The 17,488-nt window shown below is 42.0% G+C and overlaps 2 protein-coding genes across 6 annotated transcripts in view; one reads left to right on the forward strand and one right to left on the reverse strand.

Annotated features, from left to right (window-relative positions):
• Positions 1 to 9,113: 9,113 nt before the first annotated feature.
• Positions 9,114 to 16,973, reverse strand: EPM2AIP1 (EPM2A interacting protein 1). The gene has a single exon (XM_058729382.1). The coding sequence runs from the start codon at positions 16,846 to 16,848 to the stop codon at positions 15,022 to 15,024; it is 1,827 nt and encodes a 608-aa protein (XP_058585365.1). The 5' UTR covers positions 16,849 to 16,973; the 3' UTR covers positions 9,114 to 15,021.
• A 207-nt stretch (positions 16,974 to 17,180) lies between these two features.
• The window catches only part of MLH1 (mutL homolog 1), a 48,541-nt gene continuing 48,233 nt past the window's right edge, over positions 17,181 to 17,488 (forward strand). For 4 of the 5 annotated variants that reach the window (XR_009261599.1, XR_009261600.1, XM_058729353.1 and 1 more), the window contains exon 1: positions 17,299 to 17,445. Coding sequence is in view for 2 of the 5 variants with exons in the window: in XM_058729353.1 (XP_058585336.1) it covers positions 17,330 to 17,445 (116 nt within the window). In the remaining 3 variants the exon portion in view is untranslated. The other variant, XM_058729356.1, reaches the window with a different exon arrangement.

The raw sequence follows: 17,488 nt of genomic DNA on the forward strand, positions 1-17,488 counted from the left end.
CCCTTCCTCCATCTGGTGCTTACACTCGAAGAGACAATATTCTTCTGCCCTAATCATCCCCTGGCCAGGTACTAGACAACTAGAGAGAGCCCCCATATCCCATATTCCCAGCTGAGATTATTCAAACCAGCCAATCCTAAACCTGCTCACCCTGCCTTGCTTTGTCTCTCCCATGGAAACCCTGCCTATGCTCTCCCCTCATTCCTCATAAATCCTGACCTACCCTGGTGTTTCCCCCTGTGCCCTACATAGTGTGGAGTGCCCCCCTTCTTGGGAACTGTGAATCATAAGTTATCTTTTCAGTGACAGTCATCTCCTGATGTGTTGATTTCACCGTATCTGAATAGTAACAAAACTTGCATTTTAAAACATCCCAGGGGCGCCTGGCTGGCTCAGCTGGTTAAGCATCTGACTTCGGCTCAGGTCATGATCTCACAGTTGGTAGATTCGAGCCCCATGTTGGGCTCTGTGCTGACAGCTCGAAGTCTGGAGCCTGCTTCTTCGGATTCTGTGTCTCCCTCTCTACCTGCCCCTCCCCCACTCATGCTCCGTTTCTCTCTGTCTCAAAAATAAACATTAAAAAAAATTTTTTTTTTAAACATCCCTTCTCCACCCTTAACTTCCCACCCAAAAGGCCAATGAACTGGACAGATCCATTGCATGTTAGCTCCTCCATAGAAAAAAAAGTCAGTGGAAAGACCCCTCGCTACCTAGATGTATCCCACAACATTTTGTGAAGTATAGACTTTGAACTATAGAGTTAAAAAAAAACAACTATATTTTTAGAAAAAGTTACTTGAAGATTTACCCCCAATGAGAGAATAAACAAACTGAATATTTTCCATTTTCAATATTTCAACGTTTTGTAGTTTCTAAAATGCAAGTTTTGCACTACTTTTGCGAAGTTTATTCCTAAACATTTTGTTCTTTTTGATGCTATGAAGTTTGTTGAGTGTTTTAATCGTGAAAGGATGTTGGATTTTGTGCAATGCCTTTCCTGCATTGTGTGGTCTTTATTTTTTTATCTTATTAAGATGATATATTATGTTCATTGATTTTCAGATGGTAAGCCAACCTCGTTTCAATGGGAAAAATCTAACTTGTTCATAGTGGACAATTCTTTTCATATGTTGCTGGATTCAACTTGACAGTATTTATTTGAGGATTTTTGCATCTATATTCGTAAGGCATATTTGTGGTTTTCTTCTGATGTCTCTGGTTTTGGCATCAAGGTAACATTGACTTTGCAGAATGAGTTGGGAAGTATTTTCTTTCCTTCTATTTTCTGTAAGAGTTTGAGAAGAATTGATATTAATTCTTCTTTAAATGTGTGGTAGAATTCCGTCGTGAAGCTATCTGGGCCTGGGCTTTTCTTTGTGGGTAATTTTTTGGTTATTAATTCTATCTCTTTGCTTGTAACTGGTCTATTCAGATGGTCTATTTCTTCTCAGGTCTATTTTAGTAATTTGAGTATTTCTAGGAATCTGTCCATTTCATCTAAGTTATCTAACTTATTGGCATACAGTTGATATAGTGTTTCTTCATAACGCTTTTTATTTTTATAAGTAATGTTCCCTTCTTTCATTTCTGATCTTAATAATTTGAGTCTTCTCTTATTTCCTTCGTCAATGTAGCTAGAGGTTTGTAAAAAAAAAAAAAAAAAAAAAAAAAAAAAAAACAAACCAAAAACAAAAACTTTCTCTTAGGGAAAAAAAATCAGAAACAAAATGACACACTGGGTAAAAATCTGTAACCTCTATCACAAAGGACTAATATCCCTAACACATAAAGAGCTCCTAAAAATTGTAAAGGCCAACAGCCCAACAGAAAAATAGGCAAAAGGTTTGAACAGATGGTTCACAGAAAAAAAATTACAAATAATCATTAAATATATTTTTAAAAAAAACTATTCTTTCATAAGAGAAACATAGGGGTGCCTGGGTGGTTCAGTCAGTTGAGCGTCTGACTTCAGCTCAGGTCATGATCTCACAGTTTGTGAATTCGAGCCCCACGTTGGGCTCCGTGCTGACAGCTCGGAGCCTGGAGCCTGCTTCGGAGTCTGTGTCTCCCTCTCTCTCTGCCCCTCCACCATTCACGCTGTCTCTCTCTCTCCCTCTCAAAAATAAATAAACATTTAAAAATTTTTTTTAAAAAGAGAGAGAAGCATAAAGTAGAGGTACACCAAAACACCATTTCCTAACCATCAGATTGGAAATAATCCAAAAGTTTTACAACTTTTGTTTCTTGTAAGACTGTTAGGAAACAGATATACATACATTGCTGGTGAGGATAAAAAATGAAGCAACTACCAAGGAGGAAAATATGGCAACATCTAGGAAAATAATGAACGTACTTATGCTTTAACCTAGAAGTTCCACTTCTGGATCTCCACCTCAAAGTTCCACTGACAAAACCGTGAAATGACCTACACACAAAGTAAGTCATGAGCCCATTCTTTATAAAAATAAAAGACTGGAAACAATCTACAGGAGTAATTGAATAAACTAGGTGCATTCACACAAAGGAATACTACATAGCATTAAAAAGAATGCGGAAGAGCTCTTTTGTATCCATTTGAAGTAATCTCCAAGATAACGTTGTTTGTATTGTTCATTTTACAAAGTGCCAAAAAGAATTTAGATAATGCTGTGTCTGGTCCCTTTGGGGCTGCCATTTTTTGTACAAGGGATTGAGATGAAGTATATGCCCTCACAGAGCATGGGTAAGGAATTGGCTGTCCTGGGGAAAACTCACAAGACCAGAGTCGGCAAAACAAAGACGCGTACATCGTGCAGTCTCTCCATCATCCCATGGACAGGGGTACCAGGGCCAGGGCATCTGCTGGACAACAGTGTATGTTCAAGGAGTTCTGTTGGAGGAAGCCCTCCCCGCACTGGTTCAAGTGGTAAAGTGATCTAAACAGTCTGTTCGATACCAGGCAGTCTGGGATTGGATGTGCCAGTGATTCACAAGGGTTGTCTGGGAAAGTCACTTATCCTGCACCCAGGGACCTTGAAGCCTGTGAGATTTTACAAATATATATTTTTTTAGCATTTATTTATTTTTGAGACAGAGAGAGAGCACGAGCCGGGGAGGGGCAGAGAGAGAGGGAGACACAGAATGTGAAGCAGGCTCCAGGCTCCAAGCTGTCAGCACAGAGCCGGACACAGGGCTCGAACTCACAGACCGCGAGATCATGACCTGAGCCGAAGTTGGACACTCAACCGACTGAGTCACCCAAGCGCCCCTTACAAATCTTTTATGCATGAGAAGCTGAGCTTAGGTGCTATGCAATAAGGAGTTTAACTATGTTAATTATATCTCAACTTTAAAAAAATTAACCTTACCCCAAAAGAGGCCTGGCCTTCACCCTTGGCTTCTAGGAAGTGATCTTGAAACCCTTGGAACACTATGCCTGATAGGAGTGTCTTTGTTTAGCAGGGGGCTATTGATCAGGCCCAGTAGTCTAACAATGCACTTTAGTTGTGGGCTTTGAATCACACCCAGAGTGACTGGAGACTGGAGAGTGAGACCAGCCATGTAGACAGTCAGTCATGCTTATGTAATAGAGCCCCAGTAAAAACTCTGCACAGTGAAGTTCAAGTGAGATTTCCTGGATGACAACGCTCGATGCCTTTGGTCACACATCAACACCAGGATAGTAATGCATCCTGATTCCATGGGAAGAGCACAAAGGAAGCTCCACGTCTGATACTTTGCTGGATTCTGCTGCATATGCTTCTTCCCTAGACTGATTTTTGTATGTATCCTTTCCCTGAAATAAACTACAATTTTGAGTACGGCAGCTTTCAGTGAGTTCTGAGTCCTTCTAGTCAGCATACTATTGAACCCAAGAGTTAGTTTCAGGAGCCCCCCCGAACTTGTTTTTGTCTCAGAAGAGAGAGCAGTCTTGTATGGAAGGTATCCCTCTAATTCTGTAGTTGGCTCTGACTCTTCACAGGTGCTATCATCCCATCAAGGAGAAGGACGAGAAGCTAGCTGGTTCATTTTCTAGACAATCCATGGTGAGAACACAGGGTTAATTTCAAGCAGTCTTACCTTGCATCACAAGGAAAAGGGTGAAAATGAAACATCATACAGTTTTATCTTCAGAAGAAATACTTCCTTTTATATATAAAACATAATATCAAATAAAAAATAATCTTAAACTTGTCCCAAAATGAAACCAGTAAAGTTAAATGAATATCAAGTTGATGACATAACCATACAAACAAAAACAATGATTTCAATGAACTTTATTTAAAAAAAAATTTTTTTTTTAATGTTTATTCATTTTTGAGAGACAGAGAGAGACAGAGCACGAGCAGGGGAGGGGCAGAGAGAGAGGGAGACACAGAATCTGAAGTAGGTTCCAGGCTCTGAGCTGTCAACAGAGAGCCCAATGCGGGGCTCAAACCCACGAACTGAGATCATGACCTGAGCCAAAGTCAGACGCTTAACCGACTGAGCCAACTAGGTGCCCCTGATTTCAATTAACTTTAAATTTTTTTTTATGTCTATTTATTTTTGACAGAGAGAGAGAGAGAGAGACAGAGCATGAGCAGGGGAGGGGCAGAGAGAGACAGACACACAGAATCTGAAACAGGCTCCAGGCTCTGAGCTGTCAGCACAGAGCCCGACGCGGGGCTCGAACTCACAGACCGCGAGATCATGACCTGAGCCGAAGTCAGACGCTCAACCGACTGAGCCATCCGGGCATCCCTGATTTCAGTTAACTTTAGAGCACAGTCTTTTGACTGTACATTCTTAGAGGAATATACTGTAAAGGCAATTGTAAAGACAACTAGAACTGCACAGAAATCTCACCTTCATTTGAGAAGTCTTAATCTTACTAGCGTTAATATTACTAAATTATTTAAAATGTTATTTTGAAAGAATTTCATGTGTAATGCAGGTAAAGCAAGTAAGCTACTATGATAACTTTTAGAAACAAATATTTTCAGCATAAAAGAAATGAAATATTAGTATAAGATCAAAGTTAAATAAAAGTTAAATACCAATTCCGCAATGTTAAGTTAAAACGGAAATACTAAGGGGCTTCTGGGTGGCTCAGTCAGGCAAGCGTCCAACTTCGGCTCAGGTCACAAACTTGCGGTTCGTGAGTTCGAGCCCCGTGTCAGGTTCTATGCTGATGGCTCAGAGCCTGGAGCCTGCTTCAGATTTGTGTCTCCCCAGCTCCCACTTTCCTCTCTCTCTCTCTCTCTCTCTCTCTCTCTCTCTCAAAGATAAAGATTTAAAAAAATTTTTTTAACATGGAAATATTAATATGGCCTTAAAGCATGTATTTCTTAGCTCCATGCACCAGAAAGCCCCAGAAGCAATGACAGCTAATAACAAGCAACACCAACAACCTAATGGTGATCTCTCCAACCATTCTCTACTCAAGGAACTGGGACTCCGAACCAAGTATGGATAGGGATAGATGAGCCTGGAGCATCTTACACAGAAAAGCATGGCAGCTATCAAAGACCGATGGGATTGTGGCAAAGGACACAGGAACCGACTTGAAGAAGCTGCCAACAGTCAAAGATGAGGCATCATGAGCATGAAAATAACTGCAAACTGAAACAATGAAGTCTTCAAGTTTATAAATAAAAGGTTTGATTAAAATGCAAGAAGTCTGCAAGTAAAAAACCAAAACCAAATGAATGAAACAGAGACACCAACTCCTAACTCTGAGAATTAGCAATTAAAGAGGAAGAATTATGCATTTGTTGTCCCTTCAACAAGTATTTAGTGCAGGCCTACTAGGGCCAGGCACTGAAGTCAGTACTGGAGATTTCATCAGTAAAGCAAAGTAAATTCCTACCCTTGCAGATCTTGTCTGTGACTCTTTGGCATGTAACTATATTTCAAGGTAACTAAATAGTCCTCATTATTAAGGAAACGTTCTACTTTACAGAAGAATTCAGCTCATAAGTGTAGAAAAAGTGATAGAGTTAAAAAGGCAACTATACCCTAAAAAAAAAAAAAAAGGCAACTATATTATTGTTATAAGTCCTAATGAAAGATGGATCTGGGAGACAATGACCAGTGGACCAAAGCTATCAGGTAAAACACTGGGAGGGAATCTGACAGAGGCAGGATGAGGCTTCGACCCTTGAAACCACTGACCAATCCTACCATTACTAAAAATGGGCAGGCCAGGGACACCTGGGTGGCTCAGTCTGTTGAGTGTCCAACGCTTGATTTCAGCCCAAGTCATGGGATCGAACCCCACATCAGGCTCCGTGCTGAGAGTGGAGTCTGCTTAAGATTTTCTCTCTCCTCCTCTCTCTCTCTCTCCCTCTGCCCCTCCCCTGTTCGCATGCATGCACTCTCTCTCTCTCAAAATAAATAAACATAGGAAGAAAGAAAGAAGGAAAGAAAGAAAGAAAGAGAGAAAGAAAGAAAGAAAGGGAGGGAGGAAGGAAGGGAGGGAGGAAGGCATGTGTAGACCAAATTCTGCTGTGAGGCAGCAGGAAGCTCACAATGACCATATTTTCAGTATTCTAGCTACAACAGTCCAACCTGAATCAAATCAAGCCTCTAGCATGAACTGCAAGACCCCACAAAATATGGGGGATAGAGGAACAACTGGAACAGTACAAGGAAGAAAACAGATCAACGTGGCACAGGGACAGTCCATACAGCAGCAGGCCTGGCTTATTCAACAAGATAATGGCAGGAGGAAATGGGAAGCATGCAGAGGGACTTCTCTGGATTAAATGAAATTTACAAGATGCAACAACCACATACAGTGTGTGGACTTTGCTTGGATCCTGATTTGAAGAAACTGTTTGTAAAAAGTCCATCTTTAGAACAACTGGGGAGAACTGGATGTGAACTAGGCATTAGTTTTTGTCAGATAATTAACTCAGTGTGACAATAGCGTTGTAATTATATGCAAATGTTCCTGGTTTTTAGAGAGGAAATAAGAACCCCAGTGCTAAAGGAGGTATCTCAGTGGTGCGATAGCATCCACATCAGTCAGTCAAATGAGAATTTGAGTCAACAAAAGCCATAAATAGAGGCCTTAGAAATTTACTCTATATTGATAATAGGTTTGATGTACAATGAAGGTAGGTTAGTTATTAAACCAAGTTTAAAAATATTCAATCAAGGGCATGGAAAAAATAATCAAGGGGAAGAAAAGAATACAAAAATAGGAAGAATGAGTTAAAGAAAATAAAAGCAGAAAACAATACGTTAGAAAATAATAGCACTGAAATACGCACCGATGTAACACAGGAGCAAATTAATTGAAAAGGACAAAAAAATAAAAATCTGTAGTGAGGCTAATTAAGAGAAAGAGAAAGCCCAAACATTTGGAATGAGACAAGAAATATAACCAGAGGTACAGAGGACATGAAAGAAAAATGTTCTGAGCCACATAATAAATTTGAAAACCTTAATTTAATGGAAAATTTCCTGAGAAAATCCAAAAAAAAAAAGGGGGGGGCACCTGGATGGCTCAGTCAGTTGAGCGTCCGACTTCGGCTCAGGTCATGATCTCACAGTTCATAGGTTCAAGCCCTACGTTGGGCTCCGTTGACAGCTCAGAACTTCAATTCTGTCTCCGTCTCTCTCTCTGCCCCTCCCCTCTCTCTCAAATATAAATAAACATTAAAAAAAAAAGAGGCTTTCATTAAGTGATTGTTGGATGACAGCTGAATTTAATTCCCCTACTTGGTTTCCATGAGATACTCATATACTCATAATGACACCCTTATTTGTTTCCCTTTAAGCTAACACAAGTTGGTCTCTTACAATCAGAAAGCCCCACCAAATACGGTAGGGGACCCTTCCCTTCGTAGCCATCACTCCACTCCAGGTATATGCACCTGGCCTCAGGGAAAAGACCACCAGACAGCACTGCCACGGTTCGTGCCCCGGAATGTTGAATTGACATATCAGGAGACTGGGTCAGTGGCCAGTGGCCCTGGAGTGGGGTGGTGAAATAGCCAGGAAGATGTACAAATCCTGGCTGGCAAAAGTGGTAAGAAAGTGCAGAGAGGCAAGTCAACAATAAAGGGTTCTGAGAGAAGCTCATATTCTTTCAAAAAGTTCTTTTCCCCCATCCCCACTTAAATTGGAGTGTATTTCCCTCCCCAGTAGTCAAAACCCGCAAACTTTGTGGGGTGATGAAGTGTTCATTATCTTGATTGCGGTGACTTTTATGCATTTATGTCAAAACCAATCACGTTTTATACTTTAAACTGTGCAGTTTATTGTACTTCAACTATGTATCAATAAAGTAAAAATATGTGGAAAGACCTTAAGTCAATTTTGTTATTTTATAATAATCCATAATGTACCGATAATGGTACCATGTGTAGGAGGCCCTTTGCCATGACTGTGCGATTGTGGATTGTGCTTAGTATCAGCACTTCTTTTATTTATTCCAGTGTCTTTTCACCTCCTCCACCCCCAGCTCCCTCCTATGCCTCATGGAAGTGAACATGTAAATAGTAAAATATAAGAGTAGTCAAGTTGGTGAACTCTCATTCATAATCAGTAGAAGTACACATTTCTTAAACTTATCGGGGAACTTGTACATTTTAATCTTACTCTCTAAATCCCTTACAGGATTGTAACTTATTTTACACTTTTATAATTGTGAATTATTTTACACTAACAGTTTAATCATAGGGCAAATTTGCCTCTTACTCCCTACAGAAGTAGTAATTGGTTGACACACACCAGAGTTATGGCTTGTTAAAATTATCCATGTAGATCACAGCCACTTTAAGGACAGGGTCGAATCATGTATCTTGATTCCCCAACTCAAAAGGCAGTGTCCAGTACAGAGCAGAGTGACTGGGGAAAGGTAAAGGGATTGAGGATACGTCGGAAAACAGGGTAGGAAGCAAAAGGGTATGTGTGGGGGCAGACCATGCAAAGCTTTGTAGACTGTGATAAAGACCTTGGATTTTATTGTAATTATACTAAGCCATTGGAGGATTTTGAGCAGAGGAATGGCATGGTCTGATTTATAGTTTACAGTAGGGATCACTCTGGTTGCTATATGAATAATTACAGATAAGTATGGAAGCAGGGAATAATATACCAAGAGAAATGGGTGCACACGATCACTGAAAGACAGATACGAAAATGTTTATAGCGACTTTATTCATAATAACCACAAACTGGAAACAACCAAAATTTCCATCAACAGTAGAATGGAATTTTAAATTGCGGTAGTCGTACAATGGAATACTGCACGGAAGTAAAAAATGCTGCTACATGCAACATGGATGAGTCACACAGTAGTGAACAAAAGACACAAGAGTACATATAATTGTTACATTTACATGAAGCTTTAAAAAGACAAAAGTAATCTATGGTGATCAAGGTCAGAGTAGTGTTTATCTGTGTGCGGGAGGGACACAAGGGCATTTGCTGGGTGCTAGAAATGTTCAGTATCTTGATCTGGGTGATGGGTTCAAGGGTGTATATAAAAATCCACTGAGGCACACACTCAACATTTACACACTTTACTGAATGTTTCACCTCACTAAAAAAGATTTCTAAAGAAATTATATAAAGGGAGACATAACCATGTGTTAATCTAGTGTTGTCTTCCAAATATTTCTGGTTTTCCTTTGAGGCACATGGAAGACTTAACACTATTCCTCGAACTTTGGTGTGGCCATGGGATTTGTTTTGGTCAATGAAAGTGCTTTAAGGGCCTGTAAGTGACTTGCTGTATTCTTCTCATTTCCCAAAATGAACAGCCACACCCTAGATGGTATCTGCCTGGTCAACCTGAGTCTCAGAGACTCAGAGCAGGGATCAGTGAGCATTTTCTGTGGGGTCACACAGTAAATATTTTAGACTCAGTGGACTATGCACTTTGTCACAGCTATTCAATTCTGCCATGGTAGAGCAAAAGCAGCCACAGACATAAGTAAATGGGCAAGGCTGTCTTCCAGTAAAACTTTATTTACAGCAGCAGGCAACAGGACGGATTTTGCCTGTGGACTATAGTTTGTTGATCCCTGACCTAGAGCAAAGTCCCTAGACAAGTTGCAAGAAAAAAAGTTACGTGAGGCATTGAGACTCTGTGGTCGTTACTGTAGGACAACCTTACCCATCCTGATACAGAAAGTGGCTCCATTTTTTAAAAACCTTAACGTACTACACACTGGCTTAGTTGGGAGGCATTCAGGAAATTGCTACTGGAGGATGGGAGAAATAACTTACGTAGGGGCAATTCACGTTGTGGAGTGGTCAAATTGTCCCTTGGGAAAGCATGGAAGGCACAGAATCTTTCTTTATTAAAGGGGGGAAAAAGAGAAAGAAAACAAAATGTTTTATGGTTGTTGTTGGCTGCATTTGACAAAATGTACAAGGAAGAGATGAACTCAGAATTCATCAAATTGCAAGCAGAAATGAAAGGGGTAGAGTTCACAAGTTGAAGTACTTATTGGGTAGGATGAGGCTCCTGCTCAATTACAAAAAGATAAAAACGAGAAATTGTTTAATCCAGAAGATTAAAGAAACCCATGAAGACCCAGTTTTGCAGCAAGGATCACTGGATGACCATCACACCTACCGTTAAGGCCTCTGGATGAGTTAATGTGCCACAGGCTAAAAGTCCAGCTAAGTGAACACTGGTTAATCCCTTAAATTAAAATGACTCAAGGAAACAGGCCATGGTTATAGTTCTTCCACGAATCCCAAAAGCCCCAGTTACCCAGAAATTAAGTTCAGAGGCACATGAACAAGAAAGCAAAGAAAAAGAGTAAATCTAAGTACACCTTGACTAGATGTACCTCTTGGGTCACCTCCCTTGGAGAAGTGATGAGGACATTCCGCAGGCAAGATAGCAAGAGAACTGGGTATCTAGTGACCAGAAATACCGAGTCATTCCTCTAAAATTTTATTAAATTTACTTACTTTTAAATCCCAGAAGAGCCAGAAATCATCTGTAAAGGAAAGTAGCAAGTAAGTAGTCTGTCATTTTCTTCTAGGATTGACACATTATAAAAGGAAAAAGGATATTTCAAGCAGCATTATCTTCTTCTGATACCGAGTAGAACTTTTTAATTACCCAAGTATTGTTTTAGTTCACTAAATGGTTGCCCAATCTTTTTCATCTAGGTTCCTTTGAAGTCTACCTATGAAAACTAAAAATAGTCAACTAATAATACTTCTAAATAAAGGAGGTAAAGACTCAATATTCCATAGATTTATGTGAGTATACCTGCGTCTGAAACCTGGCCTCACTTCTGGTTTCCTAGGGCAAACTGCAATTTAAGTTTGTTTCCTCAGCAACACTCACATAGTAAATATTTGAGCCGCATGCCAAGCACTGAGCTAAATTCTGGGAATACAGCTCTGTAGTCACAAAGAACTTAGTTTCATTTAATTTGTAATACGTGAATAACAATTACCCAAGAAGCGGGCTAAGGCAGGAGGACCTCGGTGAAGGTCAAATGAGACTGCAAAAGAGCTTCAAAGATCATAAAACACTACACACGTATTTATTCATCCAAACATTTATTGGAATGCCAGGCATTGTGCTAAGCACTACATATAGAACAGCTAGCAAGGCACAGTCCCTGCCCTGGTAAAGCTTACAGTCTAGCAGTGATCAAGAAGTAGCAGCAAAGTGTGCTAAGTGTATGATTAGGAGAAAAGGGTATTTAGAGAGTGTCCAGTGGGGGCACCTAGTCTAGAGGGCATCTACGAAGGCTCTTAGTCTAGAGGGCATCTACGAAGGCTTCCGAGAGCAAGTGGTATTTAAACTGAGACCTCAAAGACGAGTATCAGTTGTATGTTATCCTACATAATGGGGAAAGCAGTGGAGAGATATGACCAACTATGTCTTTTGGAACGATCTGGCTGCAGCGTAAAAAGGGATCAAAACCAGAGAAAAAGAGACTCGACGAGGATGCTGTTGCTGTATTAAGGTAGGCTGATGGCCTGAACTGGAGAAGTGAGAAAAACTTTAGAGACAGTCAACTTAACACCAAGGTTCCCGTGAGTGGATGTGATGGATGAAGAGTCACGGGCAGGTCAGGTTTTGGCTTGGGCTATGACGACTGATAGCAGCCGCACCATCTACTGAAAGAGGGAACATAAAAGGAGCAGGTTTGGGGGCAAGATCAATGACATGCCATGGTGTCCATGAGACGGCAGAGCAGACTCAAGTTAGCAATTTGATATATGGATTAGGAAAGGCCTGGAAAGGAGATAGGAATTTAGGAATCGTTTGCACATAAACGGTACCTGAAGCCGCGAACAGAGATGACAGCAGCTAAGGGGAGGTACAAAACGGTAGCTCTAAAACCAGATTTTCACATCACAAGAACACAAACATGGACGGGAAAGAGGACCCACGAAGGAGACCGAGAAAGCATACCTGCAGGTGGGATCTACCCCCGAAGCAAAAGTAAACCAGGACTTCAAGGAAAAGTGGTCAGTGGTGTGAGAGAGGGCAAGAACGTTGACAAGGATCTGGCTGGCTAGAGCAGTTTGGCACTACAGGAGACTGGGAATACAGACACATCTTTTAAGAACACTAGGAGGAATGGGAGATATATAGGGACATAGGGCTTTTAAAAAATAGTACTTATTTTAACTATATTCACTGATACAACAGGACCAGTAACAACTATTTTGTAAAAAAAAAAAAAAAACGAAAAAACTTTTTTTAAAGACTGCCATGCAGTTACAGAATTACTTAATACAGAAGACAGTAATATACACACTTTTTTCTTTTTTACAAACAAGACTAGCTTATAGCAAATTCTCCACTATTTAGGGTCCATTTTAAATCCTTAGTTTATATCTCCCCCCCCACCCCCGACTCAGTACCTACATGATGCAAACTAGTTTTATTACCTTAAGCAAAAATATATAATGGAACTTCACAAAATGTACAAGACTTCAATATTTGAGGAACCAGGGTAGGAAAGCAGAAGCAGGTCCTCCAAACATTTTTTTTTTCAATAAAGCACTTGCCGTGAAAGAGAATACTCCAAACTAGTGGGAAATTACCGGTAGATTTTTTTTGGGGGGGGGGGGGCGCTGGTTTTTTTTTTTTTTTACTGCTGTTTTTCCAGATATTTTAAGCTTATTCCCTGTTAACTAAAATCTCAACTTGACCATTCTTGATTACTAGCTTGTAAATACTTGCTTTTCTGCTCTAATTAAACAGAATAGAGCCCTTTGATCTGGTTCAGTATAAATCACTGACATGTAAATGCTATTGCGAGCTACCAGAACCTATCAAGGCCTTTACCGCACTTTACCAGCCAAACCTGGAATGTTGGAATTAGTGCCTATCAAATATCATCAGTTTGCCAGATTTGCCCTTTCATTCTGCTTCTACCGGTAATTTGCCCTGTCCCTCAAAATAAAATAATCTACAATGGGGGGGGGGGGGAGGGCTGTCTACTGGCACTTTGCGAAGGATAATTCTCCATTGTGCCTGGCTGTCCTATGCACTGTGGGGGCAGGGGGAATGCCAGCAGAACCCTCTCAGTGAGTCTGAGAACCAAAAAAGTCCCCTATGCTTTCCAACAACCCCTGGAAAGAGGGGTTACTGCTTCTGGTTGAGAACCAGGGACACAATTTTGGTTCCTGGGCTTTTATGGCATCGATTTTGATTGCTCAGGCATCAATTCCTTCTAAATCCTTGGTTGTATCCTGGTTCGATGAATTTGCTGGATTAGTGACCATAGAATGTGTTACAAAGGTTAAGACAGGACTTTAGCACAAGTTTGCAAACTGTACTTGAGAGGACCTCTAAGTTGGGTCCTGCCTTTAAATCGTTTTATATATTTGGCTTCACTGTAAGATTTTCTTTTCACGGTTAACATAAGTTTGAAAATAACTGTTTTAGCACAAAGCATATGTCTCACTAGAAATATGGAATTGCCACAATCTGTTAATAAAGCTGCTTCTTGAAAGTTAAATATTTCTACTTGTGCACTATCTTAAATACAGAACGAGTGGGACAGTTTTAAATTCTATAATAAATCCACTTCCAGCAGCTAACACGATTTGAGATCTTACCACTTTAAACTAAAGGGTTTCCTTTTAACAGGGTTTCTTTATGAAGCAGTTAACCCATGCATAATAAGCTAAAATACCTCCCACCTCCTGATCCTGGAGGGCAAAAATCTTATTCTCTCATCCTTTTCTGACAGGGTCAAACTTCTATCTGGAGTCGAATAAAGAATTACTAACGGGTAACCATCAAGATTCTATACTTACCGTAGTCCTTTAATAGGCAAGCTGACAAAACAGCACCCAAGTGTGAAAAATTCAGGGGAAATCCCCAATAATTGGTTAGTCTGATCTCCAAAATGCAGGAAGCCTCCTAAACCAGCAATTTAAACATAATTCTTACTCCTCTGACTAAAATTTTGATTATTTCCCTCTAATCATTGCTAGGGCTGGTTGCGGGGGGGGGGGGGGGGAGCTGAGGAGGAAATCTGTCAATATTTACTTAGGACTCAGAAAAATGTTTAAAAAAAAATAGTCTCAAACACTTCGATAGTTAGACAAAATACCTCCACCGGATGTACGCTCTTCCTTTTCAGAAACTTCTGAACTTGCTACGTGAGTTTCTGCAAACTGGCTCAAACATACATTTATGGGGTTGATAACTTCAGATCATATGCATCAAAATTTTAACACTTTGTTCAAAAGAAGAGCTAAAACTTCTTCAAAACACCAGAAAAACAGACTTCTAATTCAACTCGCGTTATCAGTACTGAATTTCTTTAGAAACAATCATAAAAGTAAAAGACAATGACATTGTCATTAAATTAAATTTTAAAAAAGGTGTTTGCATGTGTCAGTCCCATGCTGCCTCTTGAGATGAAAAAAACAAAAACAAAAACAAAAACAAAAACACCTCTGTCAGAAGAATCTGAATGGTGATCAATTTGGATGAGTAAACTTGGTGCTTTGCCACAATCCAAATTAGTTAACTTGAAAAATCAGGCAAAGGTTTGCTTTCAGAATCAGACTCTGAGCGTCTCAGTGTCGTACTACCAAGGCCTATGGATTGGGTTCATTTCTTCCTCTCACAAGGTCATCCCAATGCGGCTCTATTTCAGTTGTGGCAATCCTAAACAGGGCGTGGAGATGCTCATCTGTCAAGGGTTGGCTCAAAGTGTGTTGGTTTCGAGTCAAATACGAAAAAGCCTTTTCGCAGATTTCATTACTATCAAACAAGGATGCCACCTTACAGGCAACCCCTTTGATAATTGGGTAAGATTCGGCCGACAAGCCAGCATAGAACTGCCCCAGGTCTTTGACTCTGTACTCATTCCAAAGGTTAGTATTTGCCTGAAGTTTGGTTAGCTCCACTCTTACTGAAATAGGTGCATATTCAGGCTTAAAATTAAAAGGATTTGCAAAAAGTTCCAAGTCCTTTTTAATGAACCTGAGGTCCTTGAAATGTCTCTCAAATTCTTTTTGCAGGCGACAGATCACCACTTGATACCTATCAGGATCAAATATTTTTTGTTCTTCTTTAAGATGCTGTTTAAGCTCATCGACAACTTCTCTGAAGGCCGCAAAGTGTGTTAGGTTTTTTTCTTCAATGTGTCTCTGCAGTAAACTCAGCTTGACTTCAAAGGTACAGATATGGTCAAAGGCAGCGGCAGCAAAGACTTTACTAACTCTCAACAGTTCACTGAGTTCTCGAAGATGGTCCATGATATCCACCAAGAAGCCAAAGTCACAAAGCCACTGCTTGTCTGTGAAATGGACCGTGGTGGCCCCTATCGAAACCAAGAAGGCTTCTATCTCTTTTCTCAGGGAAAATATCAGTTTTAAAGTTTTCCCTCTTCTAAGCCAATTGTTCAGACATCGTCCGTTAACCCTTTCGCCATGCTCTGATTCAGATTCAGTGAGGAGAGCCTGAAATTCGGGGCGCCTAACGCCTCTGGTCTTAATCAAAACTATCCATTCAGATATAGTATTTATGATCTGGTTAACGTCTACATCGTAGGAGCTCAACAGTTCCAAGTGCAGAAATCCTGAATAATGGATAACATTCCAACAGTTGGGGCTTACAGCCTTTTCTCTCATGTACGACACCAGTCCCGAGTTCTCACCAATCATCCTCAGCGTGTGGGTCGTGGTGAGTCCGACCATTCGCTGCAAGCTAAGCCCTGCCGTCTGCAGGGCCTCGAGGATTGCCGCCATAAGGGCCCCAACGCTGAAGTGACGGGTCAGGTTGATGATGGTCAGAAGCTCTTCTTGTACCTCCAAGTCCTGGCCCACGCCACGGACAAAGACCAGGAGGTAGTTCTCATAGGCCACAAAGGCCTGGTCGTCCAAGGCAAGGGAGTAGGCTTTAAAGTCCTTGGCTCGGTTAAAAAGCTGACTGCGTAGATTCTTGTTAATGTTGAGGACCCTCTGCCGCGTGACCTCTGGCGATAAATCAACGCCATCCAGAGCGCTTACGTGTTCGGGCAGCACATCCCTCAGCAACACCTCCATGCACTGGTACACAAAGTCCCCCTCACCCCAGCCGCGACCCTTCAAGGCCAAGAGGCGGGCGAGCCCGAGGCCTGCACGGGCGGCTCTCTCCTCGGGAGTGAGCGGGGTGACCACGGGCAAGTCGCCCTGCTGCAGACGCTCCACCAGGGCCGCGCGCTCGCCCTCCGCCACATACCGCTCGTAGTAGTCGTGCTCGGCCTCGTAGTGGCGCCTGACATCGCGTTCGCGGGTGGCTACGACGAGGCGGCGACAGACCAGGCACAGGGCCCCTTCGCCCTCCGGAGGCTCCACCACCAAGTAACGCTGGGTCCACTCGGCCCGGAAAACCCGAGACTCGTCGACTTCCATTTTGCTCCTCTTAGGCGTCATAAACATCCTACTGCAGGCCGCAAGGAGAGGGTCGACCTCCGGGAGGCCGCAAGGAGAGGGGAAGAGCGGGAGCAGGAGCAGGAGCAAGCACCTCCTCCGCTCTGCGCCAGATCACCCCAGCAGGGGGACACCAACCTCCGGCTACGGCACCTGCACTCCTATTGGCTGGAGATTTCGTAGTCCCTAGCCCAGGAATGAGCCAATGGGGGAGTGGACAGCGCGCAGGCGCATACCCTTCTAACCAGTGGCCTGAAGGGCGCTAGGGCGGGACCAAGTGAGCCGGGTACCGGGGGACTTAAGAAATTTGACTGGCATCCCAGCTGCCCAATCAACGGCTCCCTCGCTCCGAAGCCGCTGCCGCGGGAAGGTCTGGCAGGGCAGCGTAGACAGAGTTGATGGAAAGACGTCAGCACGGAGCCCTGAGGTGATTGGCCGAAGGTACTTCCGGTGAGCATCTCGACGTGTCTTGGGCTCCTCTGGCGCCAAAATGTCGCTCGTAGCGGGGGTTATTCGGCGGCTGGACGAAACAGTGGTGAACCGCATCGCGGCAGGGGAAGTTATCCAGCGGCCGGCCAACGCCATCAAGGAGATGATTGAGAACTGGTAGGGAGGGAGTGGAGCCGGGCTTCCTTAGAAGCTACGACTC

This window comes from Neofelis nebulosa, chromosome 5, assembly GCF_028018385.1.
Source record: "Neofelis nebulosa isolate mNeoNeb1 chromosome 5, mNeoNeb1.pri, whole genome shotgun sequence".
NCBI classification, from domain to species: domain Eukaryota; kingdom Metazoa; phylum Chordata; class Mammalia; order Carnivora; family Felidae; genus Neofelis; species Neofelis nebulosa.